This window comes from Takifugu flavidus, chromosome 22, assembly GCF_003711565.1.
Source record: "Takifugu flavidus isolate HTHZ2018 chromosome 22, ASM371156v2, whole genome shotgun sequence".
Lineage (NCBI taxonomy): Eukaryota > Metazoa > Chordata > Actinopteri > Tetraodontiformes > Tetraodontidae > Takifugu > Takifugu flavidus.
In genome coordinates, this window is record NC_079541.1 from 4,873,038 (window position 1) to 4,896,228 (window position 23,191).

At 49.3% G+C, this 23,191-nt stretch overlaps 1 protein-coding gene and 1 long non-coding RNA gene across 6 annotated transcripts; one reads left to right on the forward strand and one right to left on the reverse strand.

Annotated features, from left to right (window-relative positions):
• Positions 1-268: 268 nt before the first annotated feature.
• On the reverse strand, positions 269-23,024 carry tmtc2a (transmembrane O-mannosyltransferase targeting cadherins 2a). 4 transcript variants are annotated; one of them, XM_057021916.1, is made up of 13 exons: positions 17,391-17,548; positions 14,494-15,082; positions 8,865-9,693; positions 8,481-8,595; positions 7,470-7,555; positions 7,189-7,373; positions 7,036-7,114; positions 6,305-6,426; positions 5,558-5,639; positions 4,894-5,008; positions 4,372-4,435; positions 2,186-2,337; positions 269-642 (listed from the first exon to the last, which is right to left on the reverse strand). In XM_057021916.1, exons 1-13 carry the CDS (start codon positions 17,492-17,494, stop codon positions 291-293), a joined length of 2,874 nt encoding a protein of 957 aa, XP_056877896.1. In that variant the 5' UTR covers positions 17,495-17,548; the 3' UTR covers positions 269-290. The 4 variants fall into 4 exon arrangements, with proteins under 4 accessions (XP_056877896.1, XP_056877897.1, XP_056877900.1 ...); XM_057021917.1 differs by lacking the exon at positions 17,391-17,548 and adding an exon at positions 22,660-23,024 and having other exon boundaries at positions 273-642; XM_057021920.1 differs by lacking the exons at positions 269-642; positions 17,391-17,548 and adding an exon at positions 22,660-23,018 and having other exon boundaries at positions 1,221-2,337.
• On the forward strand, positions 10,635-23,180 carry LOC130518959 (uncharacterized). 2 transcript variants are annotated; one of them, XR_008948184.1, is made up of 3 exons: positions 10,635-10,911; positions 21,866-22,098; positions 23,158-23,180. It is a non-coding gene; the product is annotated as an uncharacterized LOC130518959 (long non-coding RNA). The 2 variants fall into 2 exon arrangements; XR_008948183.1 differs by lacking the exon at positions 10,635-10,911 and adding an exon at positions 19,682-20,446.
• Positions 23,181-23,191: the final 11 nt, after the last annotated feature.

The following is a 23,191-nucleotide window of genomic DNA, read 5'->3' on the forward strand; positions in this document are numbered from 1 at the left end:
ATGTTCCTCACCTTTTTTTAAAAACAAAACAAAACACAGTTTCAAACTTGCCTTGACCTTTGACCTCTGGGATCTAATTCCGAAGTAAGAATTCAGGGATTCAAGATTCAAGAGTACTTTATTGATCCCTTTAGGGGGTGTCCACCAGGGAAATTAGCATCTCCAAAGATCTACAAGCATCTCCAAAATTTCCCACCACCATTACACCCCATTAAACCTATTAAAGATAATAAAAATATAATAAAATAAGAAATAAAATAGAATAAATTAAATAGAATATAAATATAAAACTATAAAAATGTTCCAGTTCTCCTGTTGGCCCTCCTCCCCCCCTGTGAGGAGTTGAACAGCCTGATGGCTCGGGGGATGAATGAGTTCCCCAGTCTGTTGGTCCTGAACTTGGGGGGGCGCAGCCTCTGGCTGATCAGGCTTCTCTGACTGTGGATGACAGTGTGCAGAGGGTGGCGGTCATTGTCCATGATGCTCCGCAGCTTGTCAATAGTTCTCCTCTCTGCCACTGTCGCCAGAGGTTTCAGCTCAGGGTCAAAGCACCATCGATGGGTTCTTTCTTTCTTGTCAACCTTCCAAAATAGCATAAATATTGAGGTCCCCCTCCGTGGACGCTGGTGAGCCTCCTGTAGACTGGAACAGGATGGAAAACTTTGATCATTTCTAAAGCTTAAAAACTATTTCTGGACCTCATCCACAACAGAAAAAACTCATTAAGCGAGAGACAAGAACGGATCCTCCAGCAGGGGGCGCTGTAGACGCGCACAAGAGTTAACCAGCTGGTTCTGTAATTAAGTTATTAGAAATATCAATAAAGGTCAATAAAATACTCATAATTATCGCAGTAATAAGCTTATACGGTATCGATGAATTCCACATCTTCTATTCATTTAAAATTCTTTCCTATAATAGCCAGGTTTTATTAGAAGCCTCATTGACTTATGAATAAAAAAAAACAGGAAGCCATCACCTGAAAAAATATGTAAATGATAATCAAACTACAGCAGAAGCTTAACAACAATATATTTAAATCAACTTATTCAGATATTACCTCAATTAATAATTCAAGATCAGTATTCTATCGTATCACCAATCAGCAATATTCATTAAAAAAAAAAAGTATGCTGTTTTATCAATAGTTACTATCAAACTTTATTAAAAAACATAAAAGTTTGATTGTATAATATTGTTATAGTGACAGGCTCGGCTGCTGAGAGGGAAAAAAAGTTTTATTGTGGAAAAAGACTTTTTCTTTACAAAACTCCACACACGTTCAGCTACATCTGCATTTAACCAAACTGTAGTCTTAAAAAACACACTTGACATCTGTTCACGTCTCTCTGGAACCAGGGAGCCCACCTGACGACCCTGAGCAGAGAGCAAAGGTCACGCAGACCAATTTACACACAAACTATCAATAAATTAAATTCGAATCGGGGTAGCACACACAGAACAGAGCAGGTGAAGGGAGGGGGGTGTGGTGAGGGGGGGTCCTGATCCGGTTCCAGTTTTACGGGCCCGACAGGTGCAAACACTCTTCAGTTACACCAGCGGCTGAGAGGCGCTGCTGTTTACGGAACTGTCTGAGCCGCTGAGTGTAATTCATCATTAAAACTCCTCTTTGTTCAAGTCTCTTGCAGCGTTTACCCACAATGCAACCTGGCAGTCGGCAGCTGATGGGAATAAACATGGATGTCACTGTCCATCACCCGAAACTGGTGTTGTGAGGCGGGCGTTCTTTGGTCAGCCTACCACAAGGGGGCGATCAAGGTGCTTTAGTGTCTGGCCTTCCAGAAACAACATGGCGGCGTCCACATCCCAAACGGAAGTCAGGAGCAGCTCCGGAGTTCTGGTAAGTTCAGTTTCACACCTCGCTATGATGTAACCCCCCCCAATCGGGTGCCGATCTGAGAGCGCTCCTGGAGCCCCGACACACGTTATAAAACACACAAAGAAGATGTGTGAGGAGTTCCCCTTCAAAACCAGCTGACATCACGCCGCAGCTCTGGAGAAGCCATCGGAAACACTCCTCTTTCGTTCCAACAACGCGCTGTAAAAACCCGCCCGGGCGTTAGCGTCCGAAACAGGAAACGGAGGAATGAGTCAGACAAAACTGTCACATCATCATCTCAGGACAGGTCAAAGGTCGCCAATGCGCCTGGTCTGCAGTTCTTGCCTCTTCATGATGTTACGAAGCTTGCGCAGGTTGGACTGCGTGATTGCGTCGTCGGGTTTGAGCTGCAGCGCGCGCAGGTAGTTGGCCTCTGCCTCAGGGAGTTTCCCGTTTAGGTGGAGGATGGCGCCGAGGTTCATCAACGCCGCCGGGTACTGCGAAAGGACACAGCCAAAATACGTTTTGGAAAAAGAAAGAAAGAAGAAGAATCATGAGAACTAGCTTGAAAGCTAAATCTGTTAAAAGGATTGGTATCATGTAATGTTCAAAGGAAAAAATGAGGAGATCAAAGAAAATCCTCTGACTTTTGTGTTTAGTTTCTGAAAAAGTCAGAATTTCCAATTTCTGTTCGCAAAAACTTTTAACTATTAGCGATTTAAACATTGTAGAGTTGATTTTTAGTGGCGAACCTATTAAAAAGTGTTCCTCGGAACATAAATCTGTCCCATTTCTTAAGTTTTGGTTGAATTTGTGCACTAACAGACGTTTATGCTACGTTTAAGTGTGATCAAAGTGAAGCCATCTGTCCTGAAATGTCACATCAGCCGATCCGTCTGACCCTCATCAGCACGCTGTCGACCAGAGACGACCTCCATCCCGGGACCTGCATCCTAACCCCCACAAACACCACTTGTTTACATTCCACTTCCCGGCCGGTGTTAAAAGGCTACCCTTGGGAGTGCCGCCTGGTTTTTCCTCACCTAATTCATCAAACGAGGGTGGAATATTTTAGGAAAGTGTCCTGGAAAACAGGAAAACGTAGGAAGTGGCAGCTGTGCCGGATCCCCCCCCTTTTTATAGCGGTGACACATGGCCACATTAGGAAGGGGGGCACTCAAACTTTCGGCTCTCTGTCCCGTCGAGGATCCTTGGGAGCAGCTGACACGCTAAGCCAGACAAATGAGGCGGCCCCGGCCGATACGCAGCGCTGAGACGGGGCTAAATAATTCCAAAATGAGCTTTGGCTGCATCCATTCTGTCCATGGGGAGGCAGCCAGATAGTAAATCGGCAATTATGTTTCCGCCGAAACAATTATTTCAACTTGTTTTCAGCGGTGATGAAAAAGCTTTCGGCTGACCTTCAGCTGCGTTTGTGGCCGTTTGAAGATAATATCTCCCTCTGACGAAACAAGCCCAACGGTTGGGAGGTTCGAAGATGTTTTCCAGACGCGCTAGCGGACGCGAACGATACTCCGCTTTCATCGGGAATATTGTGAAGGGTTACAGGAAGGGAAACGAGCAACGAATGGATGTAAACACGCTGAAATATAGTTTCTCATACAACTACAAGGTGGGAATTGTGTTTTTCATTTAGCCATCTGTATTAATTTACTGTGAACGGAAACAGAATTTCCAAGTGCTGCTTCGCGTCAAAATCATCCGAGAAAATGCCGGCTGGCTTTTACCGAGATGTCGTCCGAGGGGGACGCCTTTGGGTTTCCCTCAGAACCTGATTGTTATTGGATTAAGCTGATATTTGGGAAAGGTTGTCATCCGTCCGCACGCTAGCGTGAGGAAAATATTGCAGACGAGAGTTGCTTTAGAGGTAACAGAAGGGACGTTATCCAGATATCTGACGTGAAGGCCTCCGTACTTAAATGGAAACAAATATTTGAGATGATTTTATTTACTCGTTAGCAAAGTGGCACCGTTGAAATATGTGAAGCGGCCCAGCTCCACGCTGCTACACAAGGGTTCTGGTACAGCGGTTGGCATGAGAGGTTCTGCAGTACATGTAGGGACTAAGCTAACATTCTTACGAACAGAATTTGAATTTTCCGAAAATTTGTTCCTCGCAGCAACTTCAGCATCGCTGCTAATCACAACATATCAGATAAACAGGGAAAAGCGGTAGCTGGCCTAAACCCTGACTGGCGGTCCACGTAAGACCCAGAGCAGCTGGCTGATGCGTAGCGGGCTGACATGAAAAACGAGCACAGGAAGTTCTGGGGTCCGGGCCGAACAAACGGGGGGGGGGTCTTCCTAAGTTACCTCGAGCGGAGCCCCCCGTAGCCTTTTGCTTTGATGTGACTGATTGATACTCGGCAGAAACAGGATGGAGGAGATCTTGACTTCCTCAGCCGCACGTGCTGAACCCAAGAGCCGCCGTAGCCCAAAAGGTGCGTTTGTTTTATGTTATACAGGGAAACGACGCATTGATATAAGAATAAAGGGTTTAAGGGACTTACATCCGGCCTGAGGCGCGCCGCTCTCTTATACTGCCTCTCAGCTGCCTCATTCAGGCTAGCCTGCCTGCAGAGACACAAACAAGGGATATTGATATAGTACAAGCTTATTGACAAAACCATGTTGAAATAATCTTATTTACACATCAACATATTGCCGGTGGACAGCGTAGCTAATGGCTAAAAGGGCTAATGTTGCTAACTCCTCTCCATTCACCTGTGATGCTAGTTGTGTTGATGACATTTGCAGATATTCAGAGGGAAAAAGTTCCCTGCTCCCTCTGGGCCTATAGGCGACTGAAAGGACATTCGCAGCCGCCTTTTACGCCCTTTCTCTGCGTTTGCTCGCCAAAAGAATCTTGTGGCCTTTTAACGAGCCTTGGAGCCGAGCGTGGATACGGTGGCCTTCCTAGCTGTTCGGTAGAATTGTTTCTACAGCCGCAGCTTCAAAGAGATCAACCTTTATGACTCCGTAACGGGCGCGGCTGTGGAACCGACTCGGTTCAAGGGCGCTGTTTCGCCCACCTGAGCATGTGCGCAGCGCTGAAGACCACGTCAAACTCCGAGCTCTCCAGCTCCGCCGCCCTCTCCGCCATCTCCGCTGCCTCGCGCAGACGAGCCTGCTCCAGCAGAAACTGACCTGGGGGGAGGAACACAAGGAAATGCATCCATGTTAGCTGTCGGTTGCTGGATAAAAGCTAATTCGGCTAGTTTTGGGCATGTCCAGGTTGCGTTCGACCCTTAACAATGGCAGGAAAGGAGACCTCATCTTTGCGATCCCCATCTCCGGACTCATTTCCGTTCATTCTCCGACACACCTTCCTATCATCCACCCTGATATCCTGGCTGCTTCCACACACCTGCAGCTCCTCCAGTGAGCCGGTGCTACTGTAGCTGCCAAGTCTGCCCCAAAAACATCCCCCAGAGCTACAAGATTACACCACAGGCAGGGGAAGCACCTGGGTCCAAAGACAGCAGAACCTCGGGATACACAGCGGGGGAAGGAATGGACGGAGATAAGGAAAAGGATGCACAGCTCCGCCTTCAGGATGATGGATTTCATTGCCCGGAGTTCCAGCGATAACGAGCCAGGAGCAGCGCTTCTGGCTGATATAACGTACGGCGTGATATCAGGTTTATACTCTGCCATGAAGGGTAAACAGTGTCCGGAGAGGAAGTCGGCCCTTACCGTAGTGCATGTAGCCGTTTCCTTTAGCCGGGTCGAGCTGGATCGCCCTTAGGAAGAACTTCTCCGCCTCGGCCTTCTGCCCCTTGGAGAGAAAGAAGGCTCATCAGGGATGGAAAAGGTCACGCTTTTGACCTTTGCTCCCTGCGTCTGCGTTGGTCATTGACTGAGGGTCAAGCCTGTAACTGTTGGAGCCATTCAGTAAGGAAGGATCATCGGATTAAGTGTCTACCGGCTCACTGTCTGGTTCCTATCCAGATCTCCTGTCCTAAAGCTCCGCGGTGGCGGCGTGAGGCCCCCCGTGGACCCGCGAGCAGCCCAGCAGATGTTCGGCCGTGCGGGGTCACCCGTCTGAACGTGTGTATCATTACATCTTTAGAGAAAACTAGGGGAAATTTCCGGAACAAAAATTTGACGATTCGGAGTTCGGATGTTTTCGCCCGAGGCCGTGGAAGCGGAGCTTCCCGAGAGGGGTTACAGAAACCAGACCAACCCCCGAAATCTGACCCAGACTCAGCTGCGAGCACAGCTGTTGTCACATTTGGGCGGTTTCTTTTTGAGGGGGGGTTTGAAGCGTGGAGGTTGTTTTGTTTTTTTTGTTTCAGAATAAACAGCGTCTGGAAGAAGGTTGTGTCCAGGTGTTTTTAGAGGACCTCAGGAAGAAACCTTAAGCAGGACCGTCCTAAGGGGGAGTCCTTCCTGATGGCTTGGTAAAGGGGAAGACCTTTATCGGCACGATGTTTGACTTACTGTGAGGGACAGCAGCTTGGCGTAGGTGAGGTGTGCCGGGATATGGTCTGGTTTGGCCCTGAGGGACTCCCGGTACCAGTGGCCTGCTTCCTCGGGCCTGTTCAGCCTCATGTAGGCCTCGCCTAAAACACAACGCAGAGGTGGTCGACATTTTATGTTCCAGAGCTGGAAGAAGAAGTTGAATAAATCTAAATTTGTCCATAACTCTGGATGCTAGCGTAAAATCTGGAGAAATTCCTCTCTGGAAGAGTCGGGCTGTATGTTAGATGTCAGGGCACCTCTCCACCCCTCCAGTAAAATGACATCAGTTTGAACAAAGAATCTCCCCCGGACACCCCGCTAATGCAAACACAGCCCCCGCCTCGTTCCCCCCTCCCTCCACCTGACAAAACACACCTCCCGTTCCTCCACAACCCTCCTTTCAGTCTCAACTATCCTGGGAGGATGAGCTCGCAATAATGTGATTAGTGCCGCAATAACACGCGGCGGGGACGTGATTTATTGCGCGGATTAGCCGCAGGAGGACGTGCACACTTGTGTGCGATCTAAAAGGCCACCAACAGACCTTTAACCGTCCAACAAACACACCCCAGAAATGACATCACGCGAATTTAATGAAATGCTAATTCCGCTGCTTCAGAGCGCTAATTAGCATTTCAAAGCGGGTGTTCCCAAATGAGGGAATTTTAGAATTCTGGGATTTTGGTCCAGACGTGCCGGCGTGGACTTACCCATCATGTTGAAGAGGCTGTGTGGTGCAAACTGGGGAGGCATTTTCTGAAGCGCTTCCTTGTATAGAGACAGAGCCTCCTGCAAGGGGATCAAGGTCAGGGTCTCAGTGCAGAGGAACAAGGACTCCCAGAGTTCCTCTGGTCCTCACTCACCTCCTGCTGGCCCTGCTCATGCAGCAACTTCCCCAGGTTGTAGAGGCAGCTGGTGACGGAGCTCTTGTGGGCGTGGGGGTCCTTCAGGTTCTCGTCGGGGATGTCGGCACAGGTCGCGAAGGTGCGTTTGGCCTCGTCCAGGTCGCCCCTGTTCATCAGGATGATTCCCATGTTCAAGTACGCCGCTAAGAAACAGAGGCAGGAGTTTTGATTTTTGATTTTGAAGCCTGCTTCCTCATAAAACTGGCCTCAGATCAGCAATGCGAGGCTGGTCTACTCACACGCCAGCGTCGGGCGGCTCCCGAGGGCCAGTTTGTAATAATGCAGAGCTTCTGAGAAACGCTGGTCCTCCTGCAGCAGCAGGCCGCTATTCCAGGAAAGAAGAATTGTTGATTTTAGAACATGTTTTTGACCCCGGATCATCTTTTGCCCTAGCTTCCAACAGAAGCCGCCCCCCCTCGCTCATGGTAAGATCCCTGGTTCCATCACCAGCACAGTTGGTTCTGTAGGTCTGGGTCTGATTGTCTGACCCCAGAAGAACATAAAACAGGTAAATACGGTCCCAAAGTTTTCACAAAGCATCTCTTTGGACGTAGTAGCGACTCGTCTAATGTGCTCGAGTTCGTGACCTGGCTTAGGATTCTGCATCAGTCCAGATGATTTATTACCAAAACAACTCTCAGCATGTGCACGTACATGGATGGAAGTGGGCATGTGGCTTGGATTTTACCCCAAAAAGCGCGATTAGCTTCAGTTTCCAGGAAGATTTCAGTAAAATCCAGTGTACATGAAAGTAATAGCCCAAGGTGGAACGTTTGAGTGCGCTCCACTTAGTTCCTGTATTTAATCAGAGGTGGTGAAGAGGCATTCGCCCCAAATCACAGCATGTCAGGATGATGGGTGCACCCCAGGTTAAAAACTGGTTAATAAAAACTGGTTCTGTGTCCAATCTTCCGACGCAGAACCCCAATAAACCCAAACATCCGTCTTGCTCGGGCAGCGCCTCTGTTTTCCCTTCTCTCTGTGTTGCTCTGCCAGCTTCCTGACACCCGTAACTGGAGAGGCGGTGGAGAATTTAGGAAAACAATCTCCGTATGAAAGAAAGACGGCATTGCTGTGAGCATTTCGGCACCTTTGGCACCTTTTCTTTGCTGGATTTCTCCTCCCGACAGGATATAAAGAGACATGTAGACGTATTTGCTCTTTGATCATCCCTGCTTGGTCTATTTTTTACTTCTTCCTGTCTGGCATTCATCATTCCTCATCTTTGACGCCGCGTCTTTAACACTCACAGGTTATAGAGCATGTCGGCCATGTTCCCTCGGTGCTGCAGAGCGTTTCGGTACGCCTTCTCCGCCTCCGCCATCTTGCCCTGGTTCTTCAGCACGTTCCCCAAGTTTCCCCAAGCTACAAAAACATGGGTGTCAGTGTGCAACTCCAAATTTGTTCCTTCGTTTTTCATTTTTGTATCAGCACCACCTAAACTAGCACCTAGCGTAGGCCGCCATTAGCTCAATTCGTCACAGTATATAAGCTGCTAAAGGCTAATTACAAAAGTTCTCCTTATTGAAACAGGATATCGCCCCCTGGTGGTGGTTACATGAGTTAAAACTCAATAGCTGGGCTAGCATTAGCTTCTGAGGCTTCAAACTCCTCCCGATCAACATCTCTCTCACCTTTAGCAGGGTTCACGCTGATACCGGATTTGTATAAGCTCTCCTCGTTACTCCAGTCTCGGTTTCTTCGGACAGTCCTGGTTCCATTCAGCAGCACCAGTGCCGCACACAGACACAGCAGCGCTGCCCTGCACCTTGGAGACCTCAGTCTGATGTACAGGGCCCTCGTGCCGGTGGCAACCAGCAAACAAAAGCCCATGCTGGGGATGTACAGGACCCTCTCTGCGATCACAAAGCCAACGTAGAAGAAGAGGTTCGTGGCTGGAAGGAAAGGCAGCGACATGATGGCTAAAGAGAGAAGGACTAGATTCTCTGTGGGAGGCGGGGACATCTGTGCTGAGCACCGCTGGGGTCTGTGGGACCCATTTAGGGTGGTCTTTGGTGGCTCCGAGTGGGTGTCAAGGTTTGTATCCAGAGCATGGTATCCATTCCCGTTACTTATTGATTTTTCGTTACAGTTCTGATGCTTCTCATTGGTCTCCTTGGCTTTGGAGGCGGGGCCACGCAGGCCGAACAAAGCTAGGAGGGTGAAACCAAGATAGAAGGCGGTGGTTTGGAGGTTCCTCCAGTCGGACAAGGATCTGACCAGGGGCACGGCGTCCATGGACCAGTCAAAGCTGAGCCTGTCGGGGCACAGCAGCAACCAGGCGTTGGCAGCCGGCAGGTAGAGGAAGGTCAGCGCCCGGGTGAGGGAGTGCGGCGAATCAGCCGCGGGGTTGTCGGAGCTGGAGAAGTTGGGAGGCTTGCTGCCCATCCAGAAGAGTCGCGCCGCGAGGAGAACACCCCCCCAGGAGGCCAGAGCGGCAAGGCTCAGCAGGACTTTCTTTTTCTGAAAACGAACAGGAAAGGGTCAGAATGACACGTAGGTGGACTTCCTGTCTCCTCAGGAAGCTTCTGTCGCTCTGAACCATCTTCTTCTCCACTCATACTGTTTCACTCACAACCTCTGGGATGTTTCCTGATCGCCGCCTAGGAGCGCGAACAGCACGTGCAATTACACGCCTGTTCGTAGCATCGCCGCCAACAACCATCTAGCTGCGCTAACGCTTAGCAACAACCGCCGAGGTCATTTTGTCGACACCAGCCACATTCGGGTTTAATGGAAGTTTATTACAGTTCCGAGCGTGCCGGTCTGAGGCGAGTGTGACCGTTAATCAGCTCAGGGATCAGAGCGCTGGTATGTAAATGCTGCTAAGAGCATTCATTCTGAAGCGGGATCAGCATCCGACTGACATGACCCTTGAGCCTGGCACGCCCCTCCTAAATTGGCCTCTCTTTTGTTCAAAGAAACGCAGTTGCTGAAAAAAATATCGATGCTTTCAACTTCTTGTCATTTCTGGAATATGAACTCCGCTTGAACCCAATTTCAGGGGAGAATTTGCAGCTGTTCTTTATTAAAATAATGCCAAACGAGTGAGGCAAATCCGGATTTAACATCAGCATTCAGAGCCTCATCACGCTGTGAATTATCAGACACAACGTTCGTGTTTTTAACATCACGGCCGTTAATAATAAAGTTCAGAGGGAAACTTCCACATTTACGACGGCGTTTTTCACAGCACCAATAAAAAGCGCTTTGTTTTCTCCGGTGGCCACCTGGAATCAGACCTTGCGGAACATTTTACTGCCGCGAACTCATTAAAAATCTGATTTTAGCGCTTGATTTATTAACGCCCCATTCACCCTCCCACGCCCTTGTTTTGTCAGAGGAACTTAGACAGGTCGGCAGCGTGTTTAACGGCACTTTTTATTCTTTTTACTGCGAATGAATCGGAGCGCAGCCCGGTTTTACGGACTGCGCAGGTGTCACTAATCATATTAACGGCGATTCTGACACGTTCCGCGGTGCCAGGAAGCAAACCGGACGGATGAATTAGCTTTATAAGTTCCACCTGTTGTTTCTGCTACCGCCGGAACGTTAGAATGTGTAATGTTATAATGTTTAACGTTATAATGTGTTTACGGACCCCGCGTCACAGCGGACGTTTGATTTATTTCCCGCCAATGCAAGATACAAGAAAACGGCGCGTCATTCTGCACTAGCATGGTAGGATTAGCCACCCTTTAATTACGCTTTTTTCCATCTTGATTTTATGTTGTCCTAAGAGAACGTGTGGTTTTAAAAAAAAAAAAAAGTCGTGTAAGGTGTGGGACAAGTAAAATTATCCTGACATGAAAGTTTTGCTACAGCTAGCCGGGAAACCGAAATGAGTATGTTCGCAGGCTGATTAAAGTTGGGCCAGTGGTGTTTTTATGCTGACGTTTGGAGCCTTGATTCCAGAGCGGAGCGGCAGGTAACCGTGCCGTTTTATTGGTTTTTATGTTCCTCAGATCTCTACGACAGAGGTGCTGAGCGCAGGGTTTTATATAAGCTACACGTGTGAAAATACGACCCGCTAAAAACCGCAAACTGCTCTGGAAATACACTCCGGCGGTAACGACCTGCTAAAGGCCATCTCGCCATCACGCGCACTGCTAAAATAGCTAAAATCCCCACGAACAGCAGATGGGTTTCAAGAGTCCCCCGTTCCTTTAGCTCCTAAACTCTGAACCACATGAGAAGATGGCTGCAGGATCTAATCCTCCTTCAACTGTCAGACATAACTCCGCTCGAGCCGCTATGACGCTAACACTTTCACATATCCGCTTCATTCCGCGTCCTCATCTGAGACATTTAGCATCGATCTTGTGCTTCTGCCATCCATGGTGGGTTCTCCCCGCTCAGCTCCGGCTGAATTAATCCCAGGCCCGCCTGTTGATACGCGGCGTTGACAACACGTTGGAGTGAACAGCTAATGCTAAAGCTGCTGCAGCAGGGGATCAGTTTGGGGGATTTTTCTCATTTAAGCCACGTCCAATCCGGGTGACCTGTAACTCTCCCCACCTCGGGCGGATCGTGTTTCGGATCGATGACGCAGAAATTTAAATTAAATTAAACTGCCTTTTTTGAAACGCTGAGGTCATGATTGCTCCGATTTTTAGCAAAAGTATAGACTAAACAATTTGACAGGCTCGTGCCAGCTACAACATTTAATGGCCAACTGCTCTTTTTAAATGTATCTTTCCCACTGACAGTTATGTGGAAAGGCCTCCCCAGTCTTGGGACATGCTACGCTCATATTTGATGCATTAGCAGCGCTGCACTAAACTGCGATGAAAGGGACGGCAAGGCATCCGTCCAGTTCCTTTAACAGCTTGTTAATGTCTTCTGGATACTGCTGACTTGGCGCGACGCAGCCGACGGCGGACAGCGGCAGCGCGGTGGGCATTGAAAGGCTTGACTTTGATGGAGCGACCTAATTAGCCCGCGGCTGGCTCCGCGGACGCTAGTCATAGGTTAAAGCCTCGCATTGCAACAAGATCAAAGTGGTACTGTGAGCGATGTCGACATGACAATCACAGAGTTCCCTGCAGAGAAAGGCAGGGATGCTAGTCTGACGTTTGCTTGATTAGCATTGCCCTCAGTTAGCCCATTTTTGTACTCAAAACAGATTCGACTTTGCTCCCGAACTTTTCCTTTGAGGAGACAAGAGCATAGATGTTAAATGTACTGGTTTAATGGCACATTGACGCTAGTACAACAGTGTTGGCGGCACCGAAATGCTAATATAACTGCCCTAGTTATATTGGGCCATTTACCCCAGTAGCATCGTTCGTTTGTACTTAATGTGAGTAAAATCTCCTGGAACCAGTGAAACATCCTTGAAAGATTAGAAATGCTGGTTTTACACCCATTTGTGTCACACGTACGTCCCCAGGATGAAACTGGACTCGCATAAAGAGCCATTGTTCAAATGATTTAAAGTCTGATTTTCATCCAGACGAAACCCCTGTTTGAGTTCCCAGTCCAACATAACCTCACCGCTGGCTCCGCCACCTTCCCCCCAGCTCTCAGTGGTGGGCCGGTGCCAACCCAGAGCAGCGCTGAGACGTCTTGAGGTTGTTTGGCGACTGCGATAAACAGCAGAAAACACGGCCGATGCTGCCTCACCAGAACAAATCGTTCTGTCAGGGTCGGCGCCAGGAACACACGGGGAGATGCCCCCGCCGCAGGCAGAGCGGGCCGGGCTGGAGACATTGAGGGGGGACGCCAAGTCAAGACAAACTGGCAGCAACAGAGGACACAGAAAGTCTCAGCTCAACTGTTGAATGATGATTGTCTGGAGTCCTCTTCCTGTCTCCCACCTGTGTGATTGTGTCTTATGCCTACGTCTCATTGGCTCCGTCCCCCACCAACATATATAAACTGAGCCGGATTGCCGTTTCTCCACGATCCCTCACCTGTAATCATTTTACATCAGCAGCGGAAGTTCCCTGATTTTTATGCGCCCCATAAGGAAAGATCAAAGAACCAAAGGCAGATTAGGTTAAGAATCAAACCAAGAACAAAAGGAAGAAAGAAAGAATAAAAGGGGAAACCACCAGACTGAACCCATCCAGCACCCAAGCTAATGGCTCACGTCCCGGAGTTCTCGAGGCCCCAGCTACTGCCTGTAATCGTCGGCAGTTTCACTCCCAGCCAGAACAAAGACGTCAAGCTGCGTTCCACAACGCCGGGCTGCCGCGACGACGCCACACCTTCCTTTGTCTCCATCCGTCACTGCTCCGCTCCCCCTCCGTCCCACCCTGCCTCACCGTGAATCTCGTCTCAGCTCGGGGGAGTTAACAGGAGGAGGAAATGGAGTTTGGGCTGAAAAATCATCCACCAATTTACATTTTCCTCATTGTGGAATCAGGAAGGACTGAAAAACGTCCCAGAAACGTCTCAGGTCTGAATAAAGTCCACGTCAGCGTTTGTAAAGTGCTTTAAGCGCTTTATAGAGATAAAGAGGAGGAAGTGAGAGGAGAGCAGCCAACAATGCTGCTGCCCCGCTAAAAGCCCTGACTCATAACCAGCTCCAGGACAGGAGGACACAGGGGCGATAAAAGAGCCGGATGCGGGGGCAGCTATTGTGTCTGGGGCAGAGACGGAGGCCTGATAATAATGCAACGATGGCAGCTCCTCTGCTCTGAGAGGCTGCAGGTAAGCTAACGCCTCCCTTTGTTAGCTCAAGGGGGCCTTTTATTACCTCACTTATGTCTTTTATGAGGCCCATCACGGTGCTAAGGAGCCATTTCGCTAATGGAACGAGGACCTTAAAGAGAGAAGTCGCATCGAGCATCCAGGTTCTGTGCTGGCTGTTGAGCAAATGCGGCTTAGTAGGTGCTAACCTTTCGGAAAGTTCTTCACACACGTGCTCGGTGCAGCTGAGATCTACATTTCCTCACATTAGTGTGGATCTATTTACTGCAGCAGAGGAAGAAGACAGGAAGTGGAAAACTGCACAAACCTCCTTCCTGTTTAGCGGACGACGACTGACCGGGGCCGATAATCGGCTTCCTTTACGACCACTCTGGTTAAAAACAAACCTTTGGGAAGAGCTCACACACTAAAGTCAATCCAAGGGCGAGGAGGCGTGCCGCTCCTCTCTGGAATGGCCCCCAACGGACCCCCAAAATGTCCTCACAATACCATTAACAAGTACCTAAACATGGTCCATTTGCAGCAAATATTATGCTTTAACTAGCTAGATAGCTAACTAGCTCAAATCCCACATGTTCTAGAAGCCCCGCCCACCCGCTCCTTTACCTTTCCCAGCAGAAGGGCGAACACCTGGGTGAGGCGGAGTCTTTGGAACACAAACAGGTCGTAGACGGCGGACACGGCCAGCACCGTCACCCCCTGCTCCTTCCACAGCATGCTAGCTGCCGCGCACCCCAGCCCACCCAGCATCCAGGCCCAGCGCCGGCCGACCGCCCTGGTTCGGGTGTCCCTGCGGAGACGGCAGTGTCTTGCGTAGCAGAAAAGAGACAGCAGGAAGAACGCGGCCGCACCCACGTCCGCCCGTCCCACCACGCCGGCCACCGCCTCCGTGTGGATGGGGTGCGAGGCGAAGAGGAGGCCCGCCAGCAGGCTCCAGGGTCCTCGGCCCAGCAGGGGGCGGGTGAAGGCTGTGAAGAGGGCTGTGACCAGTACGTGGAGGGCCACGTTGAGCAGGTGGTAACCCCACGGGCGCAGGCCGTGCACGGCGTAGTTGAGGCGGAAGGAGAGGGTGCAGAGGGGGCGGAAGGACTTGTGGCTGCCGCTGTGGGTCAGCAGGGTGCCCCAGAAGTCATCGAACAGGATGTTGGTCCACGGCGTCTCTGGGAGAAGATCCTGGTTGGTCTTGATGGCGCGACTGTGAAGAACACAACAAATAATTAGACAAACACACACAGCCAGGTGGTTTCACACCCCCAGTGGGGCCGCCGAGGCTCCTAATTAGGCCGATCATTAAAGGGAAGCACGAGCTGCGTTGTTGTACACTCAACAGGGTCACCGCGGGGGCTAACGTGATGAAGGGAAGCTGCTGTGTAGCGACTGCAGACGAGCGCCGCAACCCCCCTCCCCCCCCCAACCCGATGATGCGAGGTGTTGAACTGGGGAAATGTTGCTTTCCTGTCTCTTGAGAAAGTCGCCAGTGAGAAAGCTAACAGAACAAAGCCAGAGGAAGGTAACGGGGGCGACGCCGGCGTTTCCCAGGCTCTGCTACCACAATCAAAGCATTTCTGAAGGCTTTGATCTTAGCATCCAGGCTACGTCAGTGTGAAGGGAAAGAAATATTCTTTACACCTGAGGAAGGAAGTCGGGTTTAGCTGAGTCATGTTTGCTCAGTATCTGTAGCAATTAGCGGCGTTGCGGCGCCCACAGCAGTTAGCACGGCTAGCGAAAACGTTCCATTGTAGCGCAGCCTTGCTAGCCCAGAGGCAAATGTGTGCGTGATGGTGACCTGTCCACGGTGTAACCCTGAGAACCCTAACCCTGAGAAGGCAAAAAGTAGTCCCTTAATGTCATCGTTAGCATCTTTAGAGGGTCTTTGACTTGGTCGCCTCAAGACAGAGAAGCGCAGCGGCGGCGCGGCCTTTCCTTGTCTGGGGACGCCACATTCATGGCGACGACGGTGTAGAACACGAAACAGCCTGGAGTCGGGCGATAAATCGCTCTACATGTTGATCCGTCCCGTCAGCGTTCCTCCTCCTCTGTCAGCAGCGGAGCTACATCGTAAATTCCTCGGCTTCCCTGGATTGTTCTCCAACCGTGAGACCCCCCCCCCCAATACCCCCCCCTACAGCCAATATTTGGAAAGACCCTGTAGATCACCCCCCCCTCCCCACTCCAGCTCCAACAGCCAGTTTTTGTTCCTAAAAGCTTTCGCAGGCGCGCTAATGTGACAGTGGGAGGACTGGGGATAAACCAGCGAAGGTTTCATGGATTCATGAGCGTCTGGGGAGGACAAATCCGTCTCACTTCCAAGAGACGGTCGGGTCCACCGACAGCCGCTGCACCGTGGGTTTTTCCACTTCTTTGAAGAGCGAATCAAATCAGGGCTCTGGCGGATGGGGGCTCAGATCCCAACACTGGCTGGTCATAAATAATTGAAATATTCAAATCAGCAACAACTGCCCCCCCACCCCCCCCGCAGCCGCCCCTCCCCCTCTGCATGTGACGCCATCACGGGAACAAAGGTTTGGGGGTTTCAAGCGCACGGCGGCGGTCGGGCTGTTTTGTATTCCGCCACTGTACGCGGGGGCCGACAGACTCGGGGGACGGCCGCTCTCACACTCGCGGTTGAGCTCGTTAGCGCCCGCTGGGACACATCTTTGAATGTCTCTTTTTGTCCATCACGTGTCTCCCCTTCAACCAACCATCAATCAGAGGACTGACGCACACCGGACTCCTCACAAATATAGTGTTTCCTATGTCCCTGAAGGAGGACGAGACATGGAGAACCCTCACAGCCCAGAATTCAGACATTTAGCTAGTTCTAGCGAGACTGGATGAAACTGTGTATCGGATCATGACAGAGTCCAAGAGAGCTGATGCCATCAGCCTAGATACCCGGTTGCTAGGGAGATCGGTGCAAATCCTTTATGATAGCCATCTCTGGGTGGCGGGCGTTGCTAATGTCATGATGGGTGGCACTGCTGATAAAACGGTAGCTACCATGAAGCTAACGTGTAGGCGGTGCGGCGTGATGACACAGCTGCCACCTTTATCAACACATAATAGATGAGTTTAAATCAGTAAAATAAAATCGGTCTGACAGCCACAAATATAGCTCATACATTTCACGGTTTGTATCACAGAATCCGCGACACAGAAGGATTGATTGGCCAAAAAAAATCTGTCACAAGTTCGCTAAAAACGCACGTCGAGGGCCCGGATCGCCACCGATGCTAACTGGATTAGCAAGTGATCATTAAGCGTGTGCAGTTTCTGAAAGATGCAGGGAGGTCAGGGATCAAGCGCTAATCCCATTACAGGCTGCAGCGTGTAAGTGGGCTCTCGAGGACGCTAGCTCATGCACGAAACCATATGTGACCTACAGGAAACTAGCGTGGCGTTAGCATGAAACACAGTTGGTCAGGGATGAAAATGAAGCGGAAACGTACCAACATTGACCTCTTTAATCTGTTTTAGATCTGAGGGTTGGAGGGTTTGTTTACCTCAGCGGTGCAACAATAGCCTGAGCGGGACCGACCAGCCTCTGGCCTGTACTGGTGCCAGCGCTGGCCAGGGTGTCGGTGGGAACGTCCCAGACCGGATTCATAGGCCGGAACAAGAATTGTTGGACACCGGGCTAAATCGAAGCTAACCAATTCGCTGGTTCTCAAACATCAGACGTATTATTTTTCAGCGGATCGATTGGAGACTTTTACCTCCCGTCTGAGTTAGCGATCGCTCACTTCCTGTTAGCTGCTTCCACAAAATCCGCCTTTGCCACGTCAGCCAAAATAAAGTGCCCCTGCCCGCCGAGGCGCTTCTCCCTGAGCGATGGCGTCGGTGAAAACGCTGTGATGGATCTTGCGCCTCCAGAGGAAAGACCGCAGGAAATCAATGACTAATAAAACGAATGCGTTAGCCTCCTCGGCTAAAGCTCCCCCGGGGATTGAAAAGAGCACACGGACTCAGTCCACACGGCGCCGCATGCATCCGCGGCGATAAACGTGCTGCCTAATTAAAGAATGCTCTTATTATGCTAACGTGTGGGCTGCAAATATGATTTTAAATTACCAAACAGATGCTTCTGCAACCCACGTTCCTGCCGCAGATTGACATTTTTATGCTAATGTATGCGCGGAGGGAGATGTTTTGTCCTATTTTTTTTTTTAAATCTCCGAATACCACATTGAGAAACACTGCTCATGTGGGGTCATGGTCTGATTTTAGTTAACCTAGTAAGCTAATGGGCTAGCTGTGCGGAAAATAAATTATTTTAACCAAATTAAAAACAATTAAACTGCAAAATTAGCAGAAATGGCACAATAGCGTCGGATTTTTGGTTGCACGGATTCAGATTAAGAGCAGATTTTACTCTTTGAATATCCTGCTGGGGTTGCTATGGTTACCAGTACACTTCCAAGCAGCATGGTAGCTTAATTATCAGCGCAGAAGCTGATTTTCCCATCCCCCCCCCCCCCCTTTCCTTCCTCCTACCCTCTACTTCAAGTGTTTTCAAAGTGCTGGGATGGTGACCTACAATAGTAGCCCTGAACGCATCACGAGCAACTCATTTTATTAACTTCTTTTATCCTTTTTTGCCGCCCTTTTAGCAAAAAGGTAAACACACGTGGTTCCTCCCCAGGTTTGATTAGCAGGCACCTACATTAGCTTAGTTTTACTAACTTAAGCTACGCCCTGGAACATCTAAAGAGTCCTTTGAATCATGAAATATGTGGGACACTGTATATTTAATAAAACTCAAGCTACCAGCGAGGTTCATAGATACACCAGCCCCTTTAAACCGCTGCAGGAAACTCCATTACGAAGCCGTAAAAGGCATCGTGTAACGCCATAAAAGTACCATATTTCCCTCTAAGATGGACCACGGGGACAAGCAGACATGATGTCATCCGGGAAGGCCGTCGCTTCATACGCTCGAGCGGATTACAAACGAGATTCAATACGCCGCACATATATCACAGGAATATTAAGCGCTGATGGACAAGAACTGAACGCTTCCCCCCGCCGCTAGCTTGCCAGAAAACTAAGCATAACATAAAAACCTAAGGACCTGTTAACAAAGCTGTCATTTGTTACACTTTTTGACATAAATTAAACAAAACACACATAGAATTTAAAGCCATCAGCCTTATTTCCTTTCATATGTCCTTTCTTGGAAATAAAGCTACGCTAGCATAATGTAGAAAAGTTAAAAAGTTACCTTTCTGTTTAGAGATGGACAGAAACAAACCAGACACAAGTTTTAAAGTTGGCGACAAGCATATTAGCTTTGGACAAAGCCATGCTAGCTCACCGGTGGCCTGTTACTTTAATCCCCAGCAATCATTTTAGATTTCCCTTTTTGCATAAATTAAACAAACCAGATGCGCGCTGTTAAATAAAAATCCCATATTTGTACTACCTTTGGATATTTAGCTATTTGTTAGCCTGCCAAGGAGCTATGCTTCAAATTTCTGTTAAGCTAGGCTCCGCTATTATTTGTTTTTAGAAAACTGAGACAAACCAGAGTACGAGTGCGACGCAATAACTTTTAAGTTGGCAATTAGCATATTTCCTTTGGACGAACCTGGGCTAGCTGTTTTAGGTGTTTTCCATTTGTTGTGCTAAGCTAGTGCCAGCTCCTGCTGGTGGTTTTGTATGTACTGTCAAGGAGGTAGTCATTAAAGAGAGAACCCACTGACGTTGACAACTCCAGTTTCGTTTAACCTCTCAAATTAGCATACTTCGTGCGCTTCGGGACTGTCACATGACATGTTTCCTGCACCGACAGCACTTTAAGTAATTATCTGCTGATGGTCCCAGCAGAAAAACTGCAGCCAATCAGATCTGGAATGGACTGTCTGGATGTAGATTTAGCTTTAGGCTAAAATGTCTGCGGCTAGGCAGCGTGTCACCTAGCGGAAGCCCAAAAAAAGGAATGATGATGTTGTCCCGACTTGTGTTAGGACGCAAACCGGACAACCTTTTTTTTTTTTTTTTTAGAAAAAAAAAGAAGAAATTGACTCTCCGTGAGACGAGCCAGCGGACTATTGAGCAACAACTAAAAGGGCCGTCCATCAAAAAGAGCAAATTAGCTTAAACGTTTCCTGCCTCTCCGTAGCAGATGAAGGATAGTTAGCTTGAGGAATGATGTGATTTATGGGTCCAAATCCTGATGAGCTGCTTCCCAGAGAGCCAAAGCATGAACTGGCAACGCAGGGGTTGGAAATACCCCCCAAAATAAGGTGGAACCATAAGATGAAAACGGAATGTACGATTGCTTTCCCAGCGCGGAACCTTTCCCGATTCCCTCTTTTTTTAACGTCAAAATATCTTCTATTACCCTGCAATTAAAGAAGCTTTTATCAGAAAGAAGCAGGAAAATCCGAATCCGTCTATGATACAGGATAACGCCAAACAAGCTAATTGCACCCTGGAGCTAACATGCGATCTTTCCAAAAAACGCTAAATCCCCGGAGCCGTAAAAGCGACTCCCTCTCCGTGTCCTGCTTCCAGGTTTTTACGAGGTGAGGAGCAGGTTTTCCACCACACGCAGCAGGTACCTGGGACCGATGCTGAAAATGTTTTGCATATTAACATATTTTACAGGAACTGCTAGCCGCGGGTGCTTAGCTGAGATGGTTTTATTAAGTATGTGGCACTAATTTCTCAACGTATTATATTTTCTCCCCAATCGCATGAGGCTACAGGGCATGAATGTTCTAGGGCCTGATAACATATATTTTAGCTTTTAAGCAACACATTACTCAAACTAGTTGGCTTAGGGACATAGTTAGCCTTCCTTTGCCGTTTTATTGTCAACATTTGCGAACTGACTTAATGAATGTCATGGCCTTTGATTAGCCAAATCTCTCTCTGGTCTTTTTGCTAGCTTATAGCCCTAACAGCTGTCAGGACACGTGCGAAACAAACGCCGTCTCCACACGCAAAGACCGGACCCTCTCAGGTTCTCTGGAGCGCCGTGAAATCGCTTCTCCGCTCTTGTCAAGTGCAGCAGAAACTGCGTCAGATTTTTGGTTCCCGGCAGCTGTTCTGGACCCCGCCGCTGACACGCGATACCTGATGCTATTGATTACAGAAAGCTATCAGTGGGTAGCTGCTAGCGACCTGCGGCTCAGGTTCTGGTCTTGGGCTGTGCCCCAACTGCCGGGAGATGTTTGCGAGAGCCACCTCGAGGTTCCTCAGCTCCTCAGTGTAAGGCAACGCCGCTAGAGGTAAAGCTAGCACGGGCGGCATCCGCCAGGCGAGAAAGTTGTGGCACCTGAGAAGCCAAGAAGAAAAAAAATATGCTCGTATGAAGCTAAAACTTTTCTGTCTCGCATCTGTTTTTGATCCGACATCATCGTTCCTCAGAAGTTGTCAGCTACATGTAAAACATGTAGCATACCTCGCTAAAACGTTTATCTGTAGCTCTGTAAACTAGCTTCAATGTGACATTCTTCCATCACACCTGAGCCACGTTGTGCCTTCTTCGGTGGAGTATCTAAAATTCTTAGGATTTAATTTCACTCTTGTGCCATAGAGCCAGTAGCTTAGCTTAGCTTGAGCTACTATAAATGCACAATTGTCTTCCTTCCAAACAGCCATCACAACCTGATATAAACTAACTTAGCCATATGCTATCGCTAACTGTTTTCACAAAGGTGATGTATCATCCAGGTTCTTTACTATGATTAAAAGTTCTTTGCGGACCCTTGGACCTGCGACATTTACGCGTTAGCAACTTTGTAGGTTGTACACAAAGCTAACAAAGAACAGGCGGTGAAATTGTGATTTCAGCTACGGCGGAGTGTTTCAACAACTCAAAACAAAGGACAGAGGAATTTATTATCCGGCTCGCCGTCCATGCTAACGGCTACATGCGACAGCCAACGAGGATTTGATGGAACCTTAGATAAGGTCAACCTTGGACGTAGGTTCATAGCTAAAGAGGCCATCTTTTCTCTCTCCTGAGCAGATGGAACCAACCCTCCTCCGTGTCCATCCGTCTCAACCTTGTCCTCCGAACTCTGTCCAACTCCCCGAGGGATCGGGCCGGGGCCGTGCGAGGCCTGACCCCTAGAGAGAACGCCGTGTGATGAAGGAGCAGCAAAGGTCAGCACGGAGGGACGGAACCAGAGCCGGCGGGCGTCGCTCTGATGCCCGAAGCTCTGAAAAGTTGGGATCTTTAACCTCGAGGGGCGTCAAGAGGTGAGGACAGGAGGGGGACCCGCTACAGAAACCTGTTCTGTTTAGCACCGGCTGTCCTGTTGCGAGAGGCTAACATTAGCTCCAAAAATGCTATTTCAATTAAAGAGGCCAGCCAGTCCCAGATGCTTAATTTACCCACCTTCCATGACAATATGAAAAAAATTAGCTACCTGGACATGCTAAATTTAGCAAATTCAAGACATCTGGCATGAAAAACAAGAGTAACGAGGGCAGATTTCAGTAAAACTGTTAATCTGTGACAAACGAACGCAACGAGGATGTAATTCCAACACAATAACCTGCAAAATTCCTCATCTTGTTCCAGATTTTTAGGGCAAAATTGATGTCAAATGACAGCTAAAATCCATCTAAGGTGAATTTTGTGCAAACTTGAACAATGTTTTGCATCTGGACCCCCGGGGAGGGCGTTTCAGTCACTTTGGTGTTTCTTTACTCTCATAATTCCACATGTAAGGGCAGAATAAAAAATAAATTTAAAGCTGGAGTTATTAAAAGCACCTGCCCCCCCCCCACCCCCCTCCATCCATCCATCCTTCCTACCTGTCATCGTAGCAGAAATCCGCGTCCAGCGTGTTCAGATAAAGAGCCGCGGCCGCAGCGGTGCACAGCAGCTCCGCGATCATCTCTCCCCCCGGGATCAGGGGACCATCCGGGGATCCAACCTGGCCGCGCTCCGCTCCCTCAAATCGGACTCTTATCGCCGCTTTGACCGGTCAAATTCAGCCGCTCGGCCCGCGGAGACTCTCGCGACAGGAGAAGTGAGTCAAAGTTGGCCATTTTTGCCTCCCCCCGCAGCGGCGAGGTCAGGGGGGGTGAAGCGGCGTCCGCGGTGTGCGCGTCTCTCCGTCCGGGCGCGGAGAGAGCGGCGCGGCGAGACGCGTGCGGTTTTGCCTCCGAGGCGGCGCATGCGCAGTGAGCCCCGGCGTCACACAGGAGGCGAGACTGGAATCAGGCCCTTAAAAATGCCTCCGAACGCAACTGTTGGGTGATTAAATAATGTTTCTGGTCCTCTTCTATTACTTTCATTTTCTCTTTCAGAACCCAGCATTGCCCCCCCCCCCCCCCCCCCCCC